Below are 19,925 nucleotides of genomic sequence, written 5' to 3'. Positions count from 1 at the left end.
AGCTATCTGGTGACAAGGAAAACAAAAATGACATTCGGCTGACGAATGAGCAGGGTTTGACCTAGCCTTTTGACCCTTGACAATCAATCTTACCTGCTGCTTCATAAAGAATTATAGCTGTGCCACTCACATTTGACTCTAGGTTTTTACTATTCCTTTTTTAAAAAAAAAAACAAATCAAAAACTTTTTCTTTGTGAATTCAGAGCCTGAGAAGATAAATGTGAGCTTTGAGTACCATAAGCCAAAAAAGATAGGATGTTCTTAAGGAGGGGGAGTAAGAAGAGCAGAGGTATAGACACTGGTAGTTAGCGGCTGATAGGAGAACAATGATCCAAAGAGCTATAGGTGCATTTCAGAAATGGTGGGCAATATTTCAAAGCAAGCCACTTCTCCAGTCTTTGAGTGTGCACTGTCCGTGGAATGCTGGTATGGTACTTTATGCAGCTAAAGGATGAAATGATGGATGTATGGGAGATATTTCCAATAGTGCACGCACACACACACACACACACACACACTACTTTATTCAACTATTACATGTAACTATTCCAGGTGGCGCTGTGGTTAAACCACTGAGCCTAGGGGCTTGCTGATCAGAAGGTTGGCAGTTCGAATCCCTGTGATGGGGTGAGCTCCCGTTCCTCGGTCCCAGCTCCTGCCAACCTAGCAGTTCCAAAGCACCTCAAAATGCAAGTAGATAAACAGGAACCGCTACAGCGGGAAGGTAAACGGCGTTTCCATGTGCTGCTCTGGTTTGCCAGAAGCGGCTTTGTCATGCTGGCCACATGACCTGGAAGCTATACGCCGGCTCCCTCGGCCAATAATGCGAGATGAGCGCGCAACCCCAGAGTCGGTCACAACTGGACCTAATGGTCAGGGGTCCCTTTACCTTTACCTTATTCCATAATCAAGAGAGATATTCCAGATGGTGATAAAAACAAGCAACTTCACATTCCACAAGTGTATGTGCTTATATACAGTATATTAGTAGAATGCTTTGTGTCATTGAGAAAAAGGGGGGGGTAGGAGGACCACTGCATAATAAGAAAGAAGGCAATTGCCTGACCCAGCAATTTCATATTCCTCTGACAATGTTTTGCCAAAGAGCAGAAAGCAGCAGCAGCAAAGTCTCTCTTGTTCGCAGGAGCACAGAGGCCAACAAGGGCTTTGAGCCCCCTCTGAACTTCACCTGCAGGGACAGCTGCTGCATAGGAAGCAGCCTTAGACTGGATCAGACTATTTGTCCATCTAGCCCACTGCTGACTACTCTGACTAGCAGTGGCAATCCAGGGTCTCAGGCAGAGATCTTTCGCATTACCGCTTGACCTTTTTGAACTAGAGATGCCAAGGATTGAATGTGCTGTACCACAAACTGAGGCCCATCCCCCTTAAAGGTTGTTCCTTCATTCAGAATTCCAAATTCCCTGATTCAGAATTCCAGGGAGAAGGGATTGGCTTTCATATGGTCCTCATCAAGGCCAACATGTGAACCAGCCTTAGGTCTTCTTATAGCTCTGTCAGTTGAGCCTGAGATCTCAGTCTCAGGGTTGTGGGTTCGAGCCCCCATTGGGCAAAATGTTCCTGCATTGTAAGGGGTTGGACTAGATGGGGTCACCTCCAACTGTACAATTCTACGGTTCTAGGACTCAACACTATGCATATTTCCCATGAGCAGGTGCTCAACTGAATGTATGCTTACACCCATTTCAGTAGTATTAAATTAATCTGTCCTGCTTCAAGATCCTTCTAATACTCTTTTCCGTGAGATGCGTATTTTTGTATCATTGTATTTGATCATCATCATTGTGATGTTAAGAACATAATAAAAGCCCTGCTGGATCTGTCCAAAGGCCCATCTAGTTCAGCATCCTACAAGATGTATGCAAGCAGAATCTGAGTGCAATAGTACTTTCTGCTTTCTTCTGCTTTCGTGATTCCTAGCAACTGATGTTGACAGGCATATGAGAAATTAGCCATGAATTTGTCCAATTCTCTTTTAAAGTTGTCCTAGTTGGTGGTCATCACTACATCTTGTGTTTTTATTTTGGGGCTTTATGTTGTAAACTACCCTATGATCTTCAGGTGCCAGGTGGTACATCATAATAATAATAATAATAATAATAATAATAATAGACTCAAGACAACGTACTATGGGATTAAAATATGTCAAGAATGCTTTGATGGTGTTTCCTGCTTGGCAGGGGGTTGGACTGGATGGCCCTTGTGGTCTCTTCCAGCTCTATGATTCTATGATTCTATGATAAAATTGGCCACAACTTTATTAAGTTTCAGATGTAGGGAGACCTTGGCTCAGTCACTGGGCGTTTATCCTTCCCAGTCCCCAGCCTGGGAGGCTTCAGGTTTATCCAGAATGTGTGGCGATTGGGCTGGCACTGGAGAACATATGTTCAAGCAGAGAGCCCACCCCCGTTTCGCTGCCATCGCAGGGGAGAGCAATGACAACCTCTCGGCGTATGGCCAAAGCCTCTCCTCAAGGCCCCTTTAACGGGGAACCCTGGGATCACTGCCGCAAGGGGGGGCGTGGGTCACCGCTTCACACACACACACCCCATTTAGCCAACTGACGCTTCGCAGGTAAGATTCACCTTCCGTTGTGTGGGCACGGCAGTCCCTCCCCCTACCTGGCCTATCCCCTGGCAACGCCTCCCCAGGCGGGATTGGGCGATTGGCTGAGGTAGGCGGAGACCTTCAGGTATCCAGCCTGGGGAGGGTGGAGCCAGCCCGTACTGCCGGGAAGCACACTGGGATCTGGGGGGCTGCGTGCAACCACACAAAAGGCACCCTCCCATTCGATGTGGGGGGCAGTCATGATATTCAAACCCACAGCAGAATCTGCTCTTTTAGGCACAAAACCATCTGAACGTTGCAACTGTCACAACTCCTTTTAAAAATAGGTAGATTGATAGATAATCAACCTTTGAAGCACAAGTGATAAATCACTATAGACAAATGGCTCACCATGTGGTAGAAACTGTCTCATTGAACAATTTGCAGTGCAATCCTGTGCCTACCAACTCGGGACTAAATCCCATTGAGTTCAATGGTTTTTCTTCCAGGTAAATGGGCATGGAACCGGCAGTCTACAAGTTCCCTCCATGTGGTGCCAGTAACATGCACTTGGGTTCAGTGGTGCTCATATTAATTCTTTTCCTTGGAGCTCTAAAGTTGTGGAGTGTCAATTTCTTCCTGAGTTGCGATTTCTGCAGCAATGAGCTTTGTGGCAGCGGATAAAAGACATTGATGCAGTGTGCATGGTTCATAACAACAACAAAAGTTTAAAAAGAGTAAAGCAGGACAGCCTTATTAATGGAGGAAGTGAGGTCAGAGGTCTTTGCAGTCTTAACAAGATAACAAAATTTATGAACCACCACAGTAGAAGTATGTAGTTACCCTCAGTCTGTTGATATAATAAGCCCACTTGGGGCTCATAGTTGTTTCACTTGAATTTGTTTTTGTCTCTGTTATCTTTCCTTATTTTGGGCTTTCTTTTGCCTTACTTGCTGTCATAGAGAAAATGTGTGTGTTTGTGTGTGTGTGTGTACGCATGAGAGAGAGAGATGTTCCCTAAAGTGCTTATCAGTAGTTTGGTTTAGATGAGACAATATTTAATAGTTATTGAGGAAGGAGTATTGCATGTAAAACTCTGAAATATGAGAGCAGCTATAATTTTGGTTCATTGGTTCACTTTTTTTTTACAATTTCACATTATTCAAGTTTATGTAATGTTTCTAAATTTGAGTAGCAATTTTAAAAGAGAACCTAATTACTAAGAGATCATAAAGAAAGGTGATTCATTCTGAGTGTCCGGAGGTGTGTGTGTGATGATGCCACTAAAGCAAAAGCAAATACCCAAAGTCTGCTTTTTGAGTCTTCTCATAATTCAAAAAGTAAAATTCCTGAGCTTTTCCCATCACATTGCCATGGCCATACATCCGAGTTCTCCCTGACATTCCCCCGGTGCCATTCTTACACCCGGAAACCGAAACATGTCGGGAATTTTCCTGATGTATGGTGAGCTTATCCCTGATTAACAGCTTTGAGTGTTTGGTCCCAGATGAGTTATATATTTATTACATTTATATCTGCCTTTCCACCAAGGAGCTCAAGATGGCATACATCCTCCCCTCCATTTTATTCTCAAAACAACCCTGTGAGGTAGCTAGACTGAGAGACAGTAACCAACCCAAGGCCACCCAATGAACTTAATGTCTGGGGGCAGATTTGAACCTCAGAGTCTTACCCTTCCTAGTCTGAGACTCTAAATTTCAAAACTATGTTCACTGTACACACTGGATGAACAAAATATTGATGCTATCTATGTAGGGAAAAATAACATAACATAACAGCATAACATAAAACATAACATAACATAACAACAACATAACATAATATAATATAATATATAGAGAGATTTTGTTTCTGCAGAGCTCTTTTTGAAGAAATGAGATTGCTAAAGTCTGGCCACAGTATCAAACATAATGAGTGCAGATTTTTATCCCCATTAAAGGACACTCCATTGGCAATTATATAATTTTTACTTATTTTTTGCAGACAGCCAAACTGCCCATTTCTGTCACCAAAGCAGACTCATTGTTTGTATCATCCTGCTATGTTGCAAGATGTATTTTTCCTCAGGGACTGATGTGTGATAAATTGTGTGGTCAGACATGCGATAACATGGCTGCTCGTATCCTCCCGGACAGCTCCCTCCCCAAGTGGTTATATGTGCACACCATATAACTTTGCAAATGACCCTGTAAATAAGTAAATGCCATAAATGTTAGCCCCTATCAGTCCAGCTTGGACCAGATGTGGGTGCTGGGAAGAATTCCTGAAGCTTCCCCTAGTTATGATAACAGTAACTGTTGCAGTTAAATCTCTTCTTCGGAAAGGATATTGAAACTTCTAGGACAGTTGCTCAAGATTTTCAGAGGCTTGCTAGGTTTTTATGTGTGCTAAAAATTCTGGCTGCACAGGAACAGGGAGACTAGCCCTCTGCTCTCTGGTGCTATGAAACAAAACCAACCAGAATTATATTAATTTCAGCTTCATTGGAAACATGTAAGAGAGGAGGGGGGGAATCCATGATTGCCAAATGGAAAAGGTTTAAAATTGATGAGGAAAGAAATTTTCATTTCCAAGCTTCCAAGCAGGCTATTAAGATCAACAGAGTAAAGAAAAACTGCTTGGCAGTGTCCCCTGAAGAAAACCATTTTGCATCTATTTAGTTAAAACTTGGCAAAACAAATCCAATTTTAGCGGTTTCAGATTTCTCAGTGCACTCATAGTGTTATCCTCGCTTAGTTACTGTGGTTTGAGAGACACCGTGTAACTCCAACTTTCTTTTTATTAAAAATCAAAGCAAAACAGACTATGTTTTTTTAAGTGTCTTGAAGTTTCAATTTCCTTGCTAAAACTTTTCACCTTTGCACCATAAGGTACCCTCCAGCATTCCATAGATGAGAACTGAGACACTCCTGTGTACTTTTACACCTCTGTTTTCACAACAAGACCTAAGTGCCCTCCACCCTAGAGTGCTGAATGCTCTTCTCCTGCTCCTTTTTTTTATTTCTTTCCTCTGCAATATTCCATATGTCCTGGATGGGCTTACGGATGTGTTGGGAAACTGCCCAGAAAAAGTTTTCTTTCTTAAAACTGTTGAATATTTAATATATGTTTAATCTCACAATAGATTTGGCTGAAACTTAAACACATTCAGAAACATTAAGTCTCAGAATACACTGTTATGGGGAGAGGATAAGTAGCACAGTGGCATCATCAGAAAACAGGCTATGGATTTCAAAAGCAATAAGGGATGGAGTTCCACAACGGAGGTGCCACCACAGAGAATTGTGTATCCAAAACAATGAGCATTCCCCACTGGCAAGGTCACAGTCTTGTAGAAGCTATCCACAGGGTCCAGAATGGGCCAGCTGAGGAGAGGCCATACATCTCTCTCTGTATGGCACCACCCCTTCTCTCAAAGGCATTTTCCACGACCTAGACACACTTGGCTGGTCCCTCCCAGCTTGCTTTTATTAGCCAAGAACAGCAAGGCCCAGCCCACGTGTGGTTGGCTCCACCTCCTGAAACAGATTCGACAATACTGAATCAGACTGTGCCTTGAGAACCTTTGCATGCAGAAGAGGCAAGCACGTGCTCTGTACAGTGCAAACAAGTTTCCTCTAAGGCACAGGTGGTGAACCTGTGGCCCTCCAGATGTTGCTGGACTCCACCTCCTGTCGGCCCCAACCAGCCTAGCCCACGTTCAGGCATCCCAGCTCTACTAAGTGCGATGTGATGGGTCTAGTTCCCCCCGCTACAAAAAAGTACACACAACAGGAAGCAATCAGGATTGGGACAATGGGATTATTCTTTTTCCTTCCCATGATCTAATGCAGAGGTCGGCAACCAAAGTCCCATGGGCCAATTCAGGCCCATGAGCTTCCTGAAACTGGCCCCTGGTCATTCTGTGGATCGACGTGGGGATTCCGTGCTCTTTTTTCGCGGTGCCATTTTTTTCTTGCCACGGGGACCGACGAGCGGCAGAAATAGCATGTGTGCATACGCACGGGCGCTCCTCCATCATGGAAGTGCGCCGGTAGACACATGGGTGCTCCTCACCCGGACACGCTATTTCCGGCACACTTCCAGGACAGAGGAGTGCCCATGTGTACATGCTATTTCCGGCACTCTTCTGACCCGGAAGAGCGCCGGAAATAGCTTGAGCGCATGCACGGGCGCGCACACTCCGGCCCACCAAGAGGTCTGCCGGGGAGTGGACCAGACTGGTCTCAAAAAACGTTGCCGACCCCTGATCTAATGATATGTGCCCCCAGGAGAGACGCCTCCACGGGATCCAATGGAACTTCCCTCCCAGAGATAACAATAACTTGGAGGTTGTGGTGCATTTTCATTGGGACCACTGTGAAGGTGAAAATAGTTTATTAACCGATAAAAACCACACCCATTTCTCCTGCACTTCAGTCTTCATCCTTGTCTCCCACTTTTAGAGTGAGGGGAAGCTACATGTGTTTAACAGCATATATTGTTTGGCCTTTAATCTATAAACAAATTATTATGGAGGTTTTAAACACGGAGAATTATGTTCATAAGTGGAATGTATCTAAGAAAAAGATCAGAAGACAGCTTGTGGGAGTTTCGGCATAACAGCCCCTCTGCTCCTGCCACATGTCAATGAAATGTGAAGTTCCTGAATGGGAATCAGATTCTAGAGTTGGAGCAGTGGACAACTGACCTTGGCACCATCTTCCTTCTGGCTGTGACAGTCTTTGCCAACCTGGCGCCTTCAAGACGTTTAGGCTGCAACTCCCATCACCTCCAGCCAGTACAGCTGTGTCAGCTGAGAAAGATGGGAGTTGCAGTCCAACCATCTGGAGGGCACCAAGTTGGAAATGGCTGGATTATGAGGTCAGAAAATGTGGCAGCCCAGAAAGAACACCAAGAGCAGAGCAGAGCAGAGGTTCTTAACCTGCGATCCTTGGTCAGGCTTCAGGGGGTCCACGAACAAGGGGCGCACACAAAAAAACGTGGCTTTTCAACTTCCATTTCTTTTACGTTTGAAAATTTTCTTTGTAGAGTGTTATTAAGAGAGTTCATAGCTTTCATCAGATCCTCAAAGAGCTCCATAACCCAAGGAAGGTTAAGAACGGCTGTAACAGGGGGTTGTCTCAGTTCACGGAAGTTGAAGGATCACTAGGTTGGCCTGATTTAAACCAGGTTTTCAAACTTCTGTCACTCTGCTTTCTAGCATATGATAAATTTGTTGTTGTTTAGTCGTGTCCGACTCTTCGTGACCCCATGGACCACAGCACGCCAGGCACTCCTGTCTTGCACTGCCTCCCGCAGTTTGGTCAAATTCATGTTTCTAACTTCGAGAACACTGTCCAACCATCTCGTCCTCTGTCGTCCCCTTCTCCTAGTGCCCTCAATCTTTCCCAACATCAGGGTCTTTTCCAAGGATTCTTCTCTTCTCATGAGGTGGCCAAAGTATTGGAGCCTCAGCTTCACGATCTGTCCTTCCAGTGAGCACTCGGGGCTGATTTCCTTCAAAATGGATAGGTTTGATCTTCTTGCAGTCCATGGGACTCTCAAGAGTCTCCTCCAGCACCATAATTCAAAAGCATCAATTCTTCGGCGAGCAGCCTTCTTTATGGTCCAGCTCTCACTTCCATACATCACTACTGGGGAAACCATAAATTAACCTGTGATAAATTCAGTGCTATTTTTCTAGAAAAAGAGGTGCCAGAACTCATCATGTTTTCTTATAATGGCAATGGTGCTCATTGTCTATTTCACTTTTGCATATCTATGTTTAACTCTCCCCACAACACACCAGTGAATAACTATTTGTACTTCAGTTTCACCAATGGATGCGTTTCGTGCCCGTTGTACATTAAAATCTCCTTAATTGCCCTCAAAGTCACTTTTAGATCACTCTGTGAATGCCACACAATTCCTAGGTGAGGTCCCAAGCTGCAGGGGACAAAGAATAACTTGTCAGACAAGCGGTACCCTGATGTGTTTAATTAGATATTTTGCTGGCTGCATAGGCAAATGTAGGAGTTCGGCTGCACACCCCATATTCATGCACAGCTGCAGAGATACCTTTTCAAAGGAAACCAAAGGAAGGGCAAAAGCAATGTCAATATGTTGGCATTATGTCTGGTGGTTTGATTTTAGGCACGCTAGACAGCCTATTGTGTTAAGATTCCCTCACTATTAGGATACTGTTGTTACAAATTTGTATTGCACCGGTGTCTAGAGCTCTTATTATGAGCGGGTCCCATTGTCTTCCTCTCACTACAAATTACTAGCATGAGATATTCCCTGGTCTAAAGAGCTTTTCATTTATTTTGAAGCCATCTTAACACACACAAGATGAGAGGGAGGAAGAATATAATGAAAATTCACATGTTTAAATAAAGTGGGTGCTTGATTTTATTCAGATGCTTCCCAGACTGACATTAATACAAGGTGCAGTGTAGAGGTATAACAAGGGCCCTCAGATAAAGCATTTCTCAAGCCTAAATCATCTTTCAGACACAATGCTCTGTGCTGCGCTCCTTGGTGAAATGAGGGAGGGTGCTATCTACGTGACTTGTTTTGTCATGGGGAGGGGAGCCCTTAGATTAGCTGACATTGGAAACCAGCCATTTAAACTCCCCCCAACCAAAACACTTTGATCCACCATCCCATTGTATTGCTGAAAGCCTTGTTTTCACTTGTGGTAACTTCACTTTTAGTTAAGGAGAAAGATGATTTACTTCAAAGTGTCTCTTTGAGGATACTTGTAATGATGACTGATGTTCAAAGAAGCAAACTCTTGTTACTCCTGGATAAATATTTCCGTACGACACAAAAACAAAACAAAAGCACCCACCAACCCTCCAGTTTCGTTGTAAACAAGCTAGATGAATGAATGTCACACTGATAATGCATTCAAAATGCACAGAATGGGCCAGATAGTTCTGAAGGTAGCCTGGCCTTGACCACACAAACCGCTTGAAATTTCTGCTGGGGGAAACAAAGTAGAAATTCAGATCCTGCCATTTCAAAGTGGACTTTTCCCAATCTGTTTGAAATCGTAGAATTGAAAGGGAAATAAAAGGCGAACTAATCCAATCAGCCACAGCCTCTATGACCCAGCTCAGCTTACATGATCTATTCTAGACAGTGTATTACCACCAGCAGATGTTGGCTACAGCACTTGCTAGTAGAAACACCATACATCTGCACTGGACATACATTAGGGTGCAGGCTCCATGCTGGCACCTGAAGGCAGTATGCATAGGAGTGGGTTCCCTGTTTTGGGGGTGACACCAATTGTGTGGAATTCTTCATGGCCATGTAATTTTAGCCATGTTGGGTGTCATGTTTAAATGGAGCCCAACTCTTGTTCATTGAAGCAAGTAAGTGAAATCATATGATCAAGAGGGAGCAAAACAAAGACTAGGGTCACTAGTCAGTTTGAGCTGGTGTGGGGGGGATTTCTTCCAATCGCCTCCAACCAATATAATCATTCAGAACTTATCGAAAGAACTGGCAGAGGTGATTTCAGAACCACTGGCAGTTATCTTTGAGAATTCCCGGAGAACAGGCGAAGTCGCAGCAGACTGGAAGAGGGCAAATGTTGTCCCTATTTTCAAAAAGGGGGAAAGGGAGGACCCAAACAATTACCACCCAGTCAGCCTGACATCAATACCAGGAAAGATTCTAGAGCAAATCCTTAAGCAAACAGTCTGTGAGCACCTAGAAAGGAACGCTGTGAGCACTAAAAGTCAGCATGGGTTTCTGAAAAATAGGTCATGTCAGACTAATCTGATCTCATTTTTTGACAGAGTCACAAGCCTGGTAGATGAAGGGAACGCTGTGGATGTAGCGTATCTTGATTTCAGCAAGGCCTTTGACAAGGTGCCCCATTATATTCTTGTAAAGAAGTTAGTAAAATGTGGGCTAGACAATGCTACCATTCAATGTGAGCACTGTGCGGAGCACCGGATCGAGGAGCCGGTCTGCAGAGTCAGCACCCAGCAACGCCGTGCTGGATTGAGGAGGCACTGCTCCGTGCGGCGCTGCTGGGCGCTGACTCCACAGACCAGTGCTCCGTGCAGCGCTGCTGGGTGCCGACCCAGCAGGCCGCTTCCTTGATCCGGCGGCCTGCCGGGTCTGCGCTGATCAGCGCTGCGTGGAGCACCAGATCGAGGAGCCAGTATGCAGAGTCAGCGCCCAGCAACGCCGCACGGAGCATCGCCTCCTCAATCCAGCACGGCGTTGCTGGGCGCTGACTCTGCAGACCGGCTCCTCGATCCGGTGCTCCACGCAGCGCTCACATATGTTCTAGTGCCCGTTTATTTAACGGGCTGAACTACACTAGTAAATAAATAAAAGATGGGATTCCAACACGCCCCACACACCATTTTGTTGCTCTGCTACTTTTTTCAGTCAAACCAATCTAGTGAATGATGTTATAGGCCTCTATACAATATGGTGTTTTAATTCCCATTTGCACCAAGGAAGAAAATAGTGTATTAAAACCTAATTTCTTCAGCCATTTTCTTGCATTTGGACATTTAAAATAAGTTAGTACAGTTTTTACAGTGCACACAGGGAAACTGAATCAAAAACACTGTCATAAACCAAGAGGAAAAGAAAACAATTACATTACCTTCAGGTGAAAGCAACTTCAAATATATTTTATGTTGCTCTGTAGTTGATCTTCCTAACCAGAACATCCCGGAAAAATGATTCCAATTTTCAACATTACGGGGTTGGGGGTGGTGGTAAGAGAAATAATCCGTTTTGAGGTAGACACTTCCTTACTTTGCAATATTAAAAGATCACGAATTATTGATAAGTTATTGGAATTTCCTTCTTAATGTTTGAATTTTGTTGCATTCAATATTTAAGTTGCATGAACTTCTCAAAGAAACTATTCGAGAGCAAAAAATTAAGGTTGTAGCTAGCCCCAAAAAGAATGCAGAGTAAAGGCTTTTTAGTATGTTGCTTTGGACGCAAAGATAGATGAGGCCGGCTCCAGTATAAGGGTTTCTTTAAAACCTTTATTTTCCCCTTATTTATTAAGATAACCTATCAACAGAACAAATCCCTAGGTCTGATTCAGGATGTATTCATTACCAGGCATATCGGCATAAACAGTTGTTTAGCAAACATGTATGGCAATTACTCAACAGCCATCTTTAAATGTGTTTTGTGAGTCTGTTGGATGAGTGTCATATGAAAGTGTGGAGAATGTACGCAGAGTGAGAGCATGAATAAGGCCACATGTGGCCAGGTCGATATATGCATACCGTGTTTCTCATATTATAAGTCATGTCTTATATTAACTTTTTCCTGAAAAAAACACAGCATGGTTTATTTTCAAGGGATATCTTAATTAAAAAATAAGTACCGGTACCGGTATCTGTACAGACCACAGACCTGCTCCCACCGGGTCTTCGCGCGCGGCAGGCAGAGGCTGCAGCCGGGTCCTGGGGCTGCACGCGCGGAAGGCAGAAGCTGCAGCCGGGTCCTGGGGCTGCGCGCGCGGCAGGCAGAGGCTGCAGCCGGGTCCTGGGGCTGCGCGCGCGGCAGTCAGAGGCTGCAGCCGGGTCCCGGGTGTCCGCGTGCAAAGGCTACAGCCGGGTTCTGGGGCTGCACGCGCTGTGCGCTGAGGCTGCAGCCAGGTCTCGGGGGTTAACGCGGCAGCAGCAACCCTTCTTTGCCACAGACCTTCTTCCACCACCCGGTACGGCTTATTTTCGAGGTATGCCTTATATTTTTCCACCTCAGGAAAATCCTGCCATGCCTTATTTTGTAGGGATGCCTTAAAAATATAAGAAACACGGTAGGTCTTCCATTATATTGGGAAATGGACATGTGATGTGAACAGTATCATTTGGGAAGTTCGCATAGTAGTTCATCAACGTCTCTATCTGATTTGAATCCAGCAGGCTAAATTAGCTGCACACATTCCCACGGACATCAATGAGACATGAGTTAAATTACGGCCAGCTCTTCCCGTTTGTTTTAGTGAGACCTAAGTGCAACAATTTCATTCATTTGCAACCCTATGATGATTGCTTCGGAAGTTAATATACATGGAAACCATAGCTACGGTATTAAATGGGGGGTGTACAAAATCTGTGGTCGGTTCACATTGTCCATCACTGTTTGGTGATTTTTCATAACAGCTAGGCAACACATGATGAGACTCTTGTCAATATGTGAAGATCCTTGGTGTTTATGCAGATTCACCAGTAAACTCGCACTCATCCCATCACAATCACCACCATGTTATCTTGGAATAGGCAGGACAGGGGTGCTGCTTTCAACTCTGGGTCTAGCTCTTCGTCATAGCTGCCAAGTCTCCCGTATTCCCCGGGGAAACCCCATTTTTCCAGCTGTTCCCAGCTGAAAAAACGGATTTTTTTGTTTTTTCCTGGTTTATTCTGGCACGGCGGCCATTTTGGAACTAGACGGAACATGCTCAGAAGCGACTTTTGATGCTGCTTTGCCCAGTTCCAAAATGGCTGCAGCGCGACTTCTGGTGCGGCGGCCATTTTGGAACAGGGCAGAGCCGCATCAAAAGTAGCTTCTGAGCATGCTCCGCCCAGTTCGAAAATGGCGGCAGCGCTACTTCCGGTCTGCTACTTCCGGTCCAGTCCCTTATTTTTCAGGCCGGAACTTGGCAGCTATGCTCTTCATTCTTGAGTTCTTAAACTTCTGCCCTGAAACCCAAAACATGATTCTATGGTAGTCAGAGGCTGCCAGTTCCTTTTGCAGCCAATGTATTTTTACTAGGAGACAGCCAATTAATTTTAAACAATATAGGACACTCTACAACCATCAGAATGCCTTGACTTTTGTTCCCTGTATTGACCTAGACTGGATTTGAACCACTGATCTAGAAGTAATATGCTCTGTAACCCATTAGTAATCTGTTGAGGCATCAAGTTTTAGCCTCACCCTCTTTGCCCACCCCACCCCTATCATATAAAAACAGCAACTTTTCCCTCCTCAAAAGAGAAAATTGAGCATGTATGGGGGGAAACAGGCATTTGCCCACACCCTTCATTACATAATACGAAGCAGTGTAAATGCAGGTTTACATTAGTCTATTCATTGTGTGCATTCAGTCTCTAGACATCTACTTCAAAGGAAATAAAAGGAGTATGGCTCATTAAAAGATAAACAAGATAAGCAAAGCAGACAATGTCAATGTCAGCACAGGCCCAGATCCTTAAGTTAGTTACACTTTTCAGTTTGAGGCAATATATAAATCTATTCTCCATTACTGGGGTGGGTGGGGGGTGGGGAGGAAGGGATTAGTCTTCTCAAAACAGCGAGAGCCAAATTCTCTGCTCAGTCAAATACGAATAGCCTTAATGTATGATTTTCTCCTTTTTACTCCATCGTACATTGCATTATTTCGCATTAAGGCACAATTGTGTAACATCTGCAGAATTATGGAAATAAAAGACTGTGGGGGGGGGGGGAAGTAACACAATAGAACATGTGGTAGAGGGGTTGCTTTAGATGCCCAACAGATCTTTTGCCTGATACATCCACGGTTACAAGTACACTTCAGTAATCAGGCAGAATCAAGCCATATGCATCCATTGAGCTATGTGAAGACATTTAGAGTGTACAGGGAACTCTTAATTTGATTGATTGATTGCAATTATTTATATCCTGCCTTTCAGGATACAAATCCATTAAAGCTGGCTTACAAGTAACATTAAAACTGCATTAAAAATCAAACTGCAATACAGGCAGCTGTGGGGGTTACGTTCCAAGGCACCATGTGAAATCGCGTATATTTGAAACACCATTTGAAAAAGCCTGCAAATACCCTGTTCTGCCCCACCCCATTCCACCTCTTTCTTTGGCATTTTTGGATCACTTCCAGGTTCTGCATGATGCGTGTATGCACGGTCGCAAACATATTGAATGTGCATAAATTGGCGGAGTGTGTGTGTGTGTGTGTGTGTGTGCCTGTATCATCATATAACAACTTGTTAGGATCCTTCCAACAGGACAGTTTTTAGGATTGGGAGAGAAAGTCCAGCAGCAGTAGCAGAGCCACAGAAGACAGAATCAGAATTCAAAACAACTTTTACATATCGGAGGACTGGGCCCAAATTAACAGAATAAAACTCAATAGGGACAAATGTAAGGTTCTATACTTAGGCAGGAAGAACAAGATGCACAACTATAAGATGGGCGACAACTGGAATTCCAGTAATACTTAGGAAAAGATATTGGACATGCTTCCCTTTGGCATCTTGGTATATACGACATTTACACTAAAAATTCAGATTGATATTAAGTACATATCCTTTCACTACAGTTTGCAAATATGGAAAATGTTGGATTTAGATCTCTGGACCTGATTGAATAGTGAGGGGATGGGAGTGCCAGGATTCCAACCCAGCAGGTGTAACTGATATTTGTCCACATGGCTGTGGCTTCAGATCTCTTGACCACTGAAGAGGAGCTGGGTCTTAAGGTCTTCCAGGGGAAGGGGAATTATCTCAGGAAGCCTGGGTCATTCCATCTTGGTGGGTTTGTACTGGTGGGGTTCTACATTTGAATGTTGCCATCCTCCCAGCAGAGCTTTTGAGAAGGAAAGAATAGCTCAATGTTGAAAGCATGTCTGAATCTTGGTATAGAGTCTGGAAAAGGTCTTTGCTCCAGTCCTTGCAGAGTTGTTGCCAGTCAGAGTAGGCTAGGTACTGCTAGGCTAGGTCGCATCGAGTAGATGGTCTCGCCTTTATATGATCCTGAGTTCCTTAGAAGAAAGGTGGCATATAAAATGATGAAAACAACAAATTTACTGCCATTTACTATAGCAGGAGGGGACGCGGGTGGCGCTGTGGTCTAAACCACAGAGCCTAGGGCTGCTCTGGGTTTGCCAGAAGTGGTTTGTCATGCTGGCCACATGACCCGGAAAAACTGTCTGCGGACAAACGCCGGCTCCCTTGGCCTATAGAGCAAGATGAGCGCCGCAACCCCAAAGTCGTCCGCGACTGGACCTTACGGTCAGGGGTCCCTTTACCTTTACCTTTACTATAGCAGGATAATGTTGGGCTATATCACTGAGTTAAATGCTGGGTGTTTCCAGGCACTAGAAAGAGTATTTTAAAACAAAAAATAAGGTGCGCTGCAGATGGTTACATGTAACCCTGATCCAGCTATAATCACAGAAACTAGTCAGATATATCTACTGATGCATCCCTGTCTATCTGCAGCCAAATTGCATTACAGTCTGATGGGTATCCCAGTGGAGCTCATTGCCCATCCCAGCATAGTAGGTTGTGTACAGGTATCTCTAGCTAGATAAGGGTGGTAAACCTTAAAGCTTCCCACTACAGCGGATTGGAGCCCGTACACAGCAAGGTGGAAACGTTTCAAGCAGGATTTAATTTGAAGAGGGTGGCACAGATTGGAGCCATCAGATCTTTGGCTGTCCTGACTCCATCCCTTCCCTACACTAGCTTTCTCCACCAGGGATATGCTGGCTTCGTCCAGCCGGGACTCCAGCAGTCTCTTGTGCCCACCTGCAGTTTGGGTGGGTGCAGTCAGGATTCCCAGGAGTAGAACCCACTGACCATTGGAGCTTGTCACGATTGGACAGAGAGACCTCTCCCACCTTATCCAACCCCCCTCTAGTGTGGTGGAATGGGTGCTTGGATTGTTCTGTCCTTTAGGGAATGGCACCAACAGACACTGGAAGATCTGAATCCCGAGGGACTCATGAAGAAGGGTAGCGAACAATTCCCATCTTATCAAGTAGTTCTGAAATATTACATAGAGGGGTTGTCTAATTTTTTTCCCAATATACAGAAATTCTTCTTCATTAACATTCCAAAAATTAGTAAATACACTGATCTTTTCTGGATACTATTTCAGTTATAGTAATGCACAATCCAGTTAAAGCTAAGGACCATGGTATCTAAAATGCTGGCATTTGGCTTGCTTGTGTCTAGAGTTAAAATAACATTGTTTTGCAAATCTCCAGGGCTCTGGCTCTCTTCTAAAGTTCTTGTCTTAATCTGTTTTATCCTGACGTGCATCTTAATTTCTTTGGCACCGTGCATATGCTTCCATGCTTCCAGGCAACTTTGCACTTTAGCAGTGAATCTTATTTTATTCCTTTTAATATCCTTCACCAGCCCGCAGATCTCTACAGCTATAAAACAGCTGTAACAAATTGAGGCCATTTTCTTCTTATCCATTTGCACAATGAGACTCCTAGGAATTTCCTTCTTGGCTTGTGATTGTCAATTATAGATTTCTTTTAGAGACTTTTTAAAAGTACAGTTACCCCATCATCACATTCTCATGAAGTGAGCTATAAAGTGCCGGTATTTCCATTTTACAGATGGGAAACTGATGCCAAGAGACACTAGCTTGTCTAAAGCTGATCTGCAAAGCCAAAGAAAAAAGAAGAAAAGAATGGGGATTCAAACAGAGATCTCTCTCCCAGATCTAGGCCACTTTCTTGTGGACAACATTGACTGCTGAAAAAATTGTCACCACACAATTTATAGCAGGGGTGGCTAACTTGTCCTCCGGATGTTATTAGATTTCAACTCCAATATTGGTCTATGGTCACTGGATAATGGGAGTTGCAGGCAAGCATGGCCAATGGTCAGAGATTATGGGAATTGTAGTTCAATGACATCCAATGGGCCACAGATTAGGTGTCCATGTTTTACAGTGATAGCATTCATTCTGTTGCTAAGAAATGTTAACCTATTACTTTACTCAGTATCTTCTTATAGGAGGCCTTCATGATTTGAGACTCATAGAACTGAACACCTACTATGTGTTTTGGCATCTCAGGTGTTTGGCAACTGCCCCACAGGCTCAAAGCACGTTTCTTAATGCTTCTGTTCAGCTGCCAAACATTAATTGTCGGGTTCTCTTCACTTGGCAAGTGACTGGCGGTTCAGACCTGCCCTACAATCTTTTCTGTTCTTCCAGCTTCCACTTTCTTGGCTCCCACTAATTTCTGGGTTCTCGTTTCCTTCAAGAGGCTTGACCAATGGCGCTTTCTTTATCTGTGTTCAAATCCTTTCCACTACCTATGCAAACGAAGACTGAGCTGTCTGTGAAGACTGCTGTTACTGTAAGAATGTGTCTCAGAGGGAGCAGAAATATCATGCACATTGAGCCTGTACTTACATTTTGAGCTTTTATATCTGCAGGTGGAAAGAGGTGGCCAGCTTTTGTTTTCTCCTCTGCTCTTCTGACAGTGCTCTGGAGTCTGAAATTATATCTTTGCAATCTACGCAAAGAAACACGTGTAATTCTGATATTATTATTATTTTTTACTTGTAGCTACCTCATCCCTGAATTCCCAGCTTCAGCAGCTTCAACAGCTTCAACATCTCCAGCAGCAGCAACAACAACAACAAGGCCAAACCAGCCAGCAGCCACAGCCACAAGCCAGCCAGCCACAACATCAATCTCAGCCACAGCCACAGACGCAGCAGCCTCAGCAGCCACAGCCCCCGCCTCCACCACAGACGCAGCAAACACAAAGCCAGAGTCAGCCGCCACCAGCTCAGCCGTCTTCAAGCTCTCCTCAAAAGCCCAACCAGTCACCAGGGCATGGCCTTCCCTCACCTCTCACATCACCAAACTCACTCCAGGTAAGCCCCCTGGTTATCTGAGAATTTGTTCTGGCCACTTCTTCCAAAGTTTATCTTGCTTCTCGGAATACCTCTTCGCTTTGTTTGAGTCACCATTTGCACAGGTTTTCACTTCGTTCCTGGCATCCATCTGTCTTGACCAGGTATCCCCAAACTTCGGCCCTCCAGATGTTTCAGACTACAATGCCCATCTTCCCTGACCGCTGGTCCTGTTAGCTAGGGATCATGGGAGTTGTAGGCCAAAACATCTGGAGGGCCGCAGTTTGGGGATGCCTGGTCTTGACTCTCGAGAGACAATGGAGCAAACATCTGGGAATGAAATCAAACAGCTGCATTAGCAGTACTGAAGTGACCTAGGGCGCAAGCCTGGGCGTATGGAGGTCCTGGGCTGCCCAGACAACAAGACCCTCCCTTGGCCTCACTGATGTGGTCCAAAGGAAAGCAGAGCAATACAATTGGCACTAGCTTGTCTGCAGGAGTTGTCAGAAGGATGTCATCCAACCATCTTAGAGAATTCCCTATGGATTTATTTAGGGTTTCCGTCTTCTCCCAAATATGTCCCACAAGGCAACAGAGGTTGAGGATCATAGTTTTCCTTCTTCTAGATGGGCTGTCTTCCCAGGTTGATGAGCCCCACCTGCCCCTCCCTTTCTTCAAATCTACAGCATGTGCAGAAACCACCTTCTTGACCCACTATTTCTCTTGTCTACGGCATGGGAGCAGGTGGGTAGAGATGGAGAGGTACCGTATGGGATAACTGAAGGGAAAGGTGAGATGCCTCCCACAAGCTGCCAGCTCAGCTACTGATGGGCCGAGATATTACTCTCCCCTCGTTTTATCTTCACAACAATCTTGTGAGACCAGTTGGGTTGAGAGTGAGTGAGAGACTTAAGGGCAATTAGTGGGCTTCATGGCCGAGCAGGGATTTAAGGGCATAAGAAGAGCCTGCTGGATCAGGCCAATCCCCTACATCGTTCAACATCATGGTCTCACAGTGGCCAACCAGATGTCTATGGGGAACCCCAAAACAGGACTTGGGTTCAATTTGTTCAAGGCTGAATGAAAATATTTTTTTTTCCCCAAATCAACTTTTGCCCATAAAAAGGTGGCTTTTGTCCTCCACCTCTTTCTGGTCACCTGCCCCTTATACTTTTCCACAACACCCTGGCAACTTTCAGCCAGTTTATACCCACTCTTAAGCACCAAGACCTACCGTGTTTCTCATATTATAAGACATGTCTTATATTTATTTTTTCCTCAAAAAAACACACTATGGCTTATTTTCAAGGGATGTCTTATTTTTTTCCTTCTCCTCCTGCCGCGGCCGGCATTGCTGCTGCGCCTATCACTATGTCTTATTTTCGGGGTATGTCTTATATTCCTTGAATGCTTAAAAATCCCGCTATGGCTTATTTTATGGGTATGTCTTAAAATATGAGAAACAGGGTACATTAATTGCAAACTATTCCATTCTTGGTTTGCCCCAGGTGTATATAGCATTGCACTATCATTTGTACCTATTTAAAGAAGGGGTGCAGGCTGCACACACACACACACACACACACACACACACACACACACACACGAGAACGAGTATGGTGGTATTGATGACTAGGCGTATAGTGCAGTCTGCAAGCATCTGCAAATAAGAACAGCAGTCTGTGAAAAACAGCTGGTGTGAATGTACCCTAAGTCTCCATGTGGTAACAAAGGAGAGTCCA

At 44.5% G+C, this 19,925-nt stretch overlaps 1 protein-coding gene across 1 annotated transcript in view; it reads left to right on the top strand.

Annotated features, from left to right (window-relative positions):
• The window catches only part of POU6F2 (POU class 6 homeobox 2), a 303,696-nt gene that overhangs the window by 211,594 nt on the left and 72,177 nt on the right, over nucleotides 1-19,925 (top strand). The window contains 1 exon segment of the mRNA XM_035129851.2: nucleotides 17,891-18,204. Within this exon segment, the coding sequence (XP_034985742.1) occupies nucleotides 17,891-18,204 (314 nt within the window).

The sequence above is a fragment of the Zootoca vivipara genome, chromosome 12 (genome assembly GCF_963506605.1).
Source record: "Zootoca vivipara chromosome 12, rZooViv1.1, whole genome shotgun sequence".
Classification (NCBI taxonomy): domain Eukaryota; kingdom Metazoa; phylum Chordata; class Lepidosauria; order Squamata; family Lacertidae; genus Zootoca; species Zootoca vivipara.
This window is presented reverse-complemented; position numbering and strand designations above follow the sequence as displayed.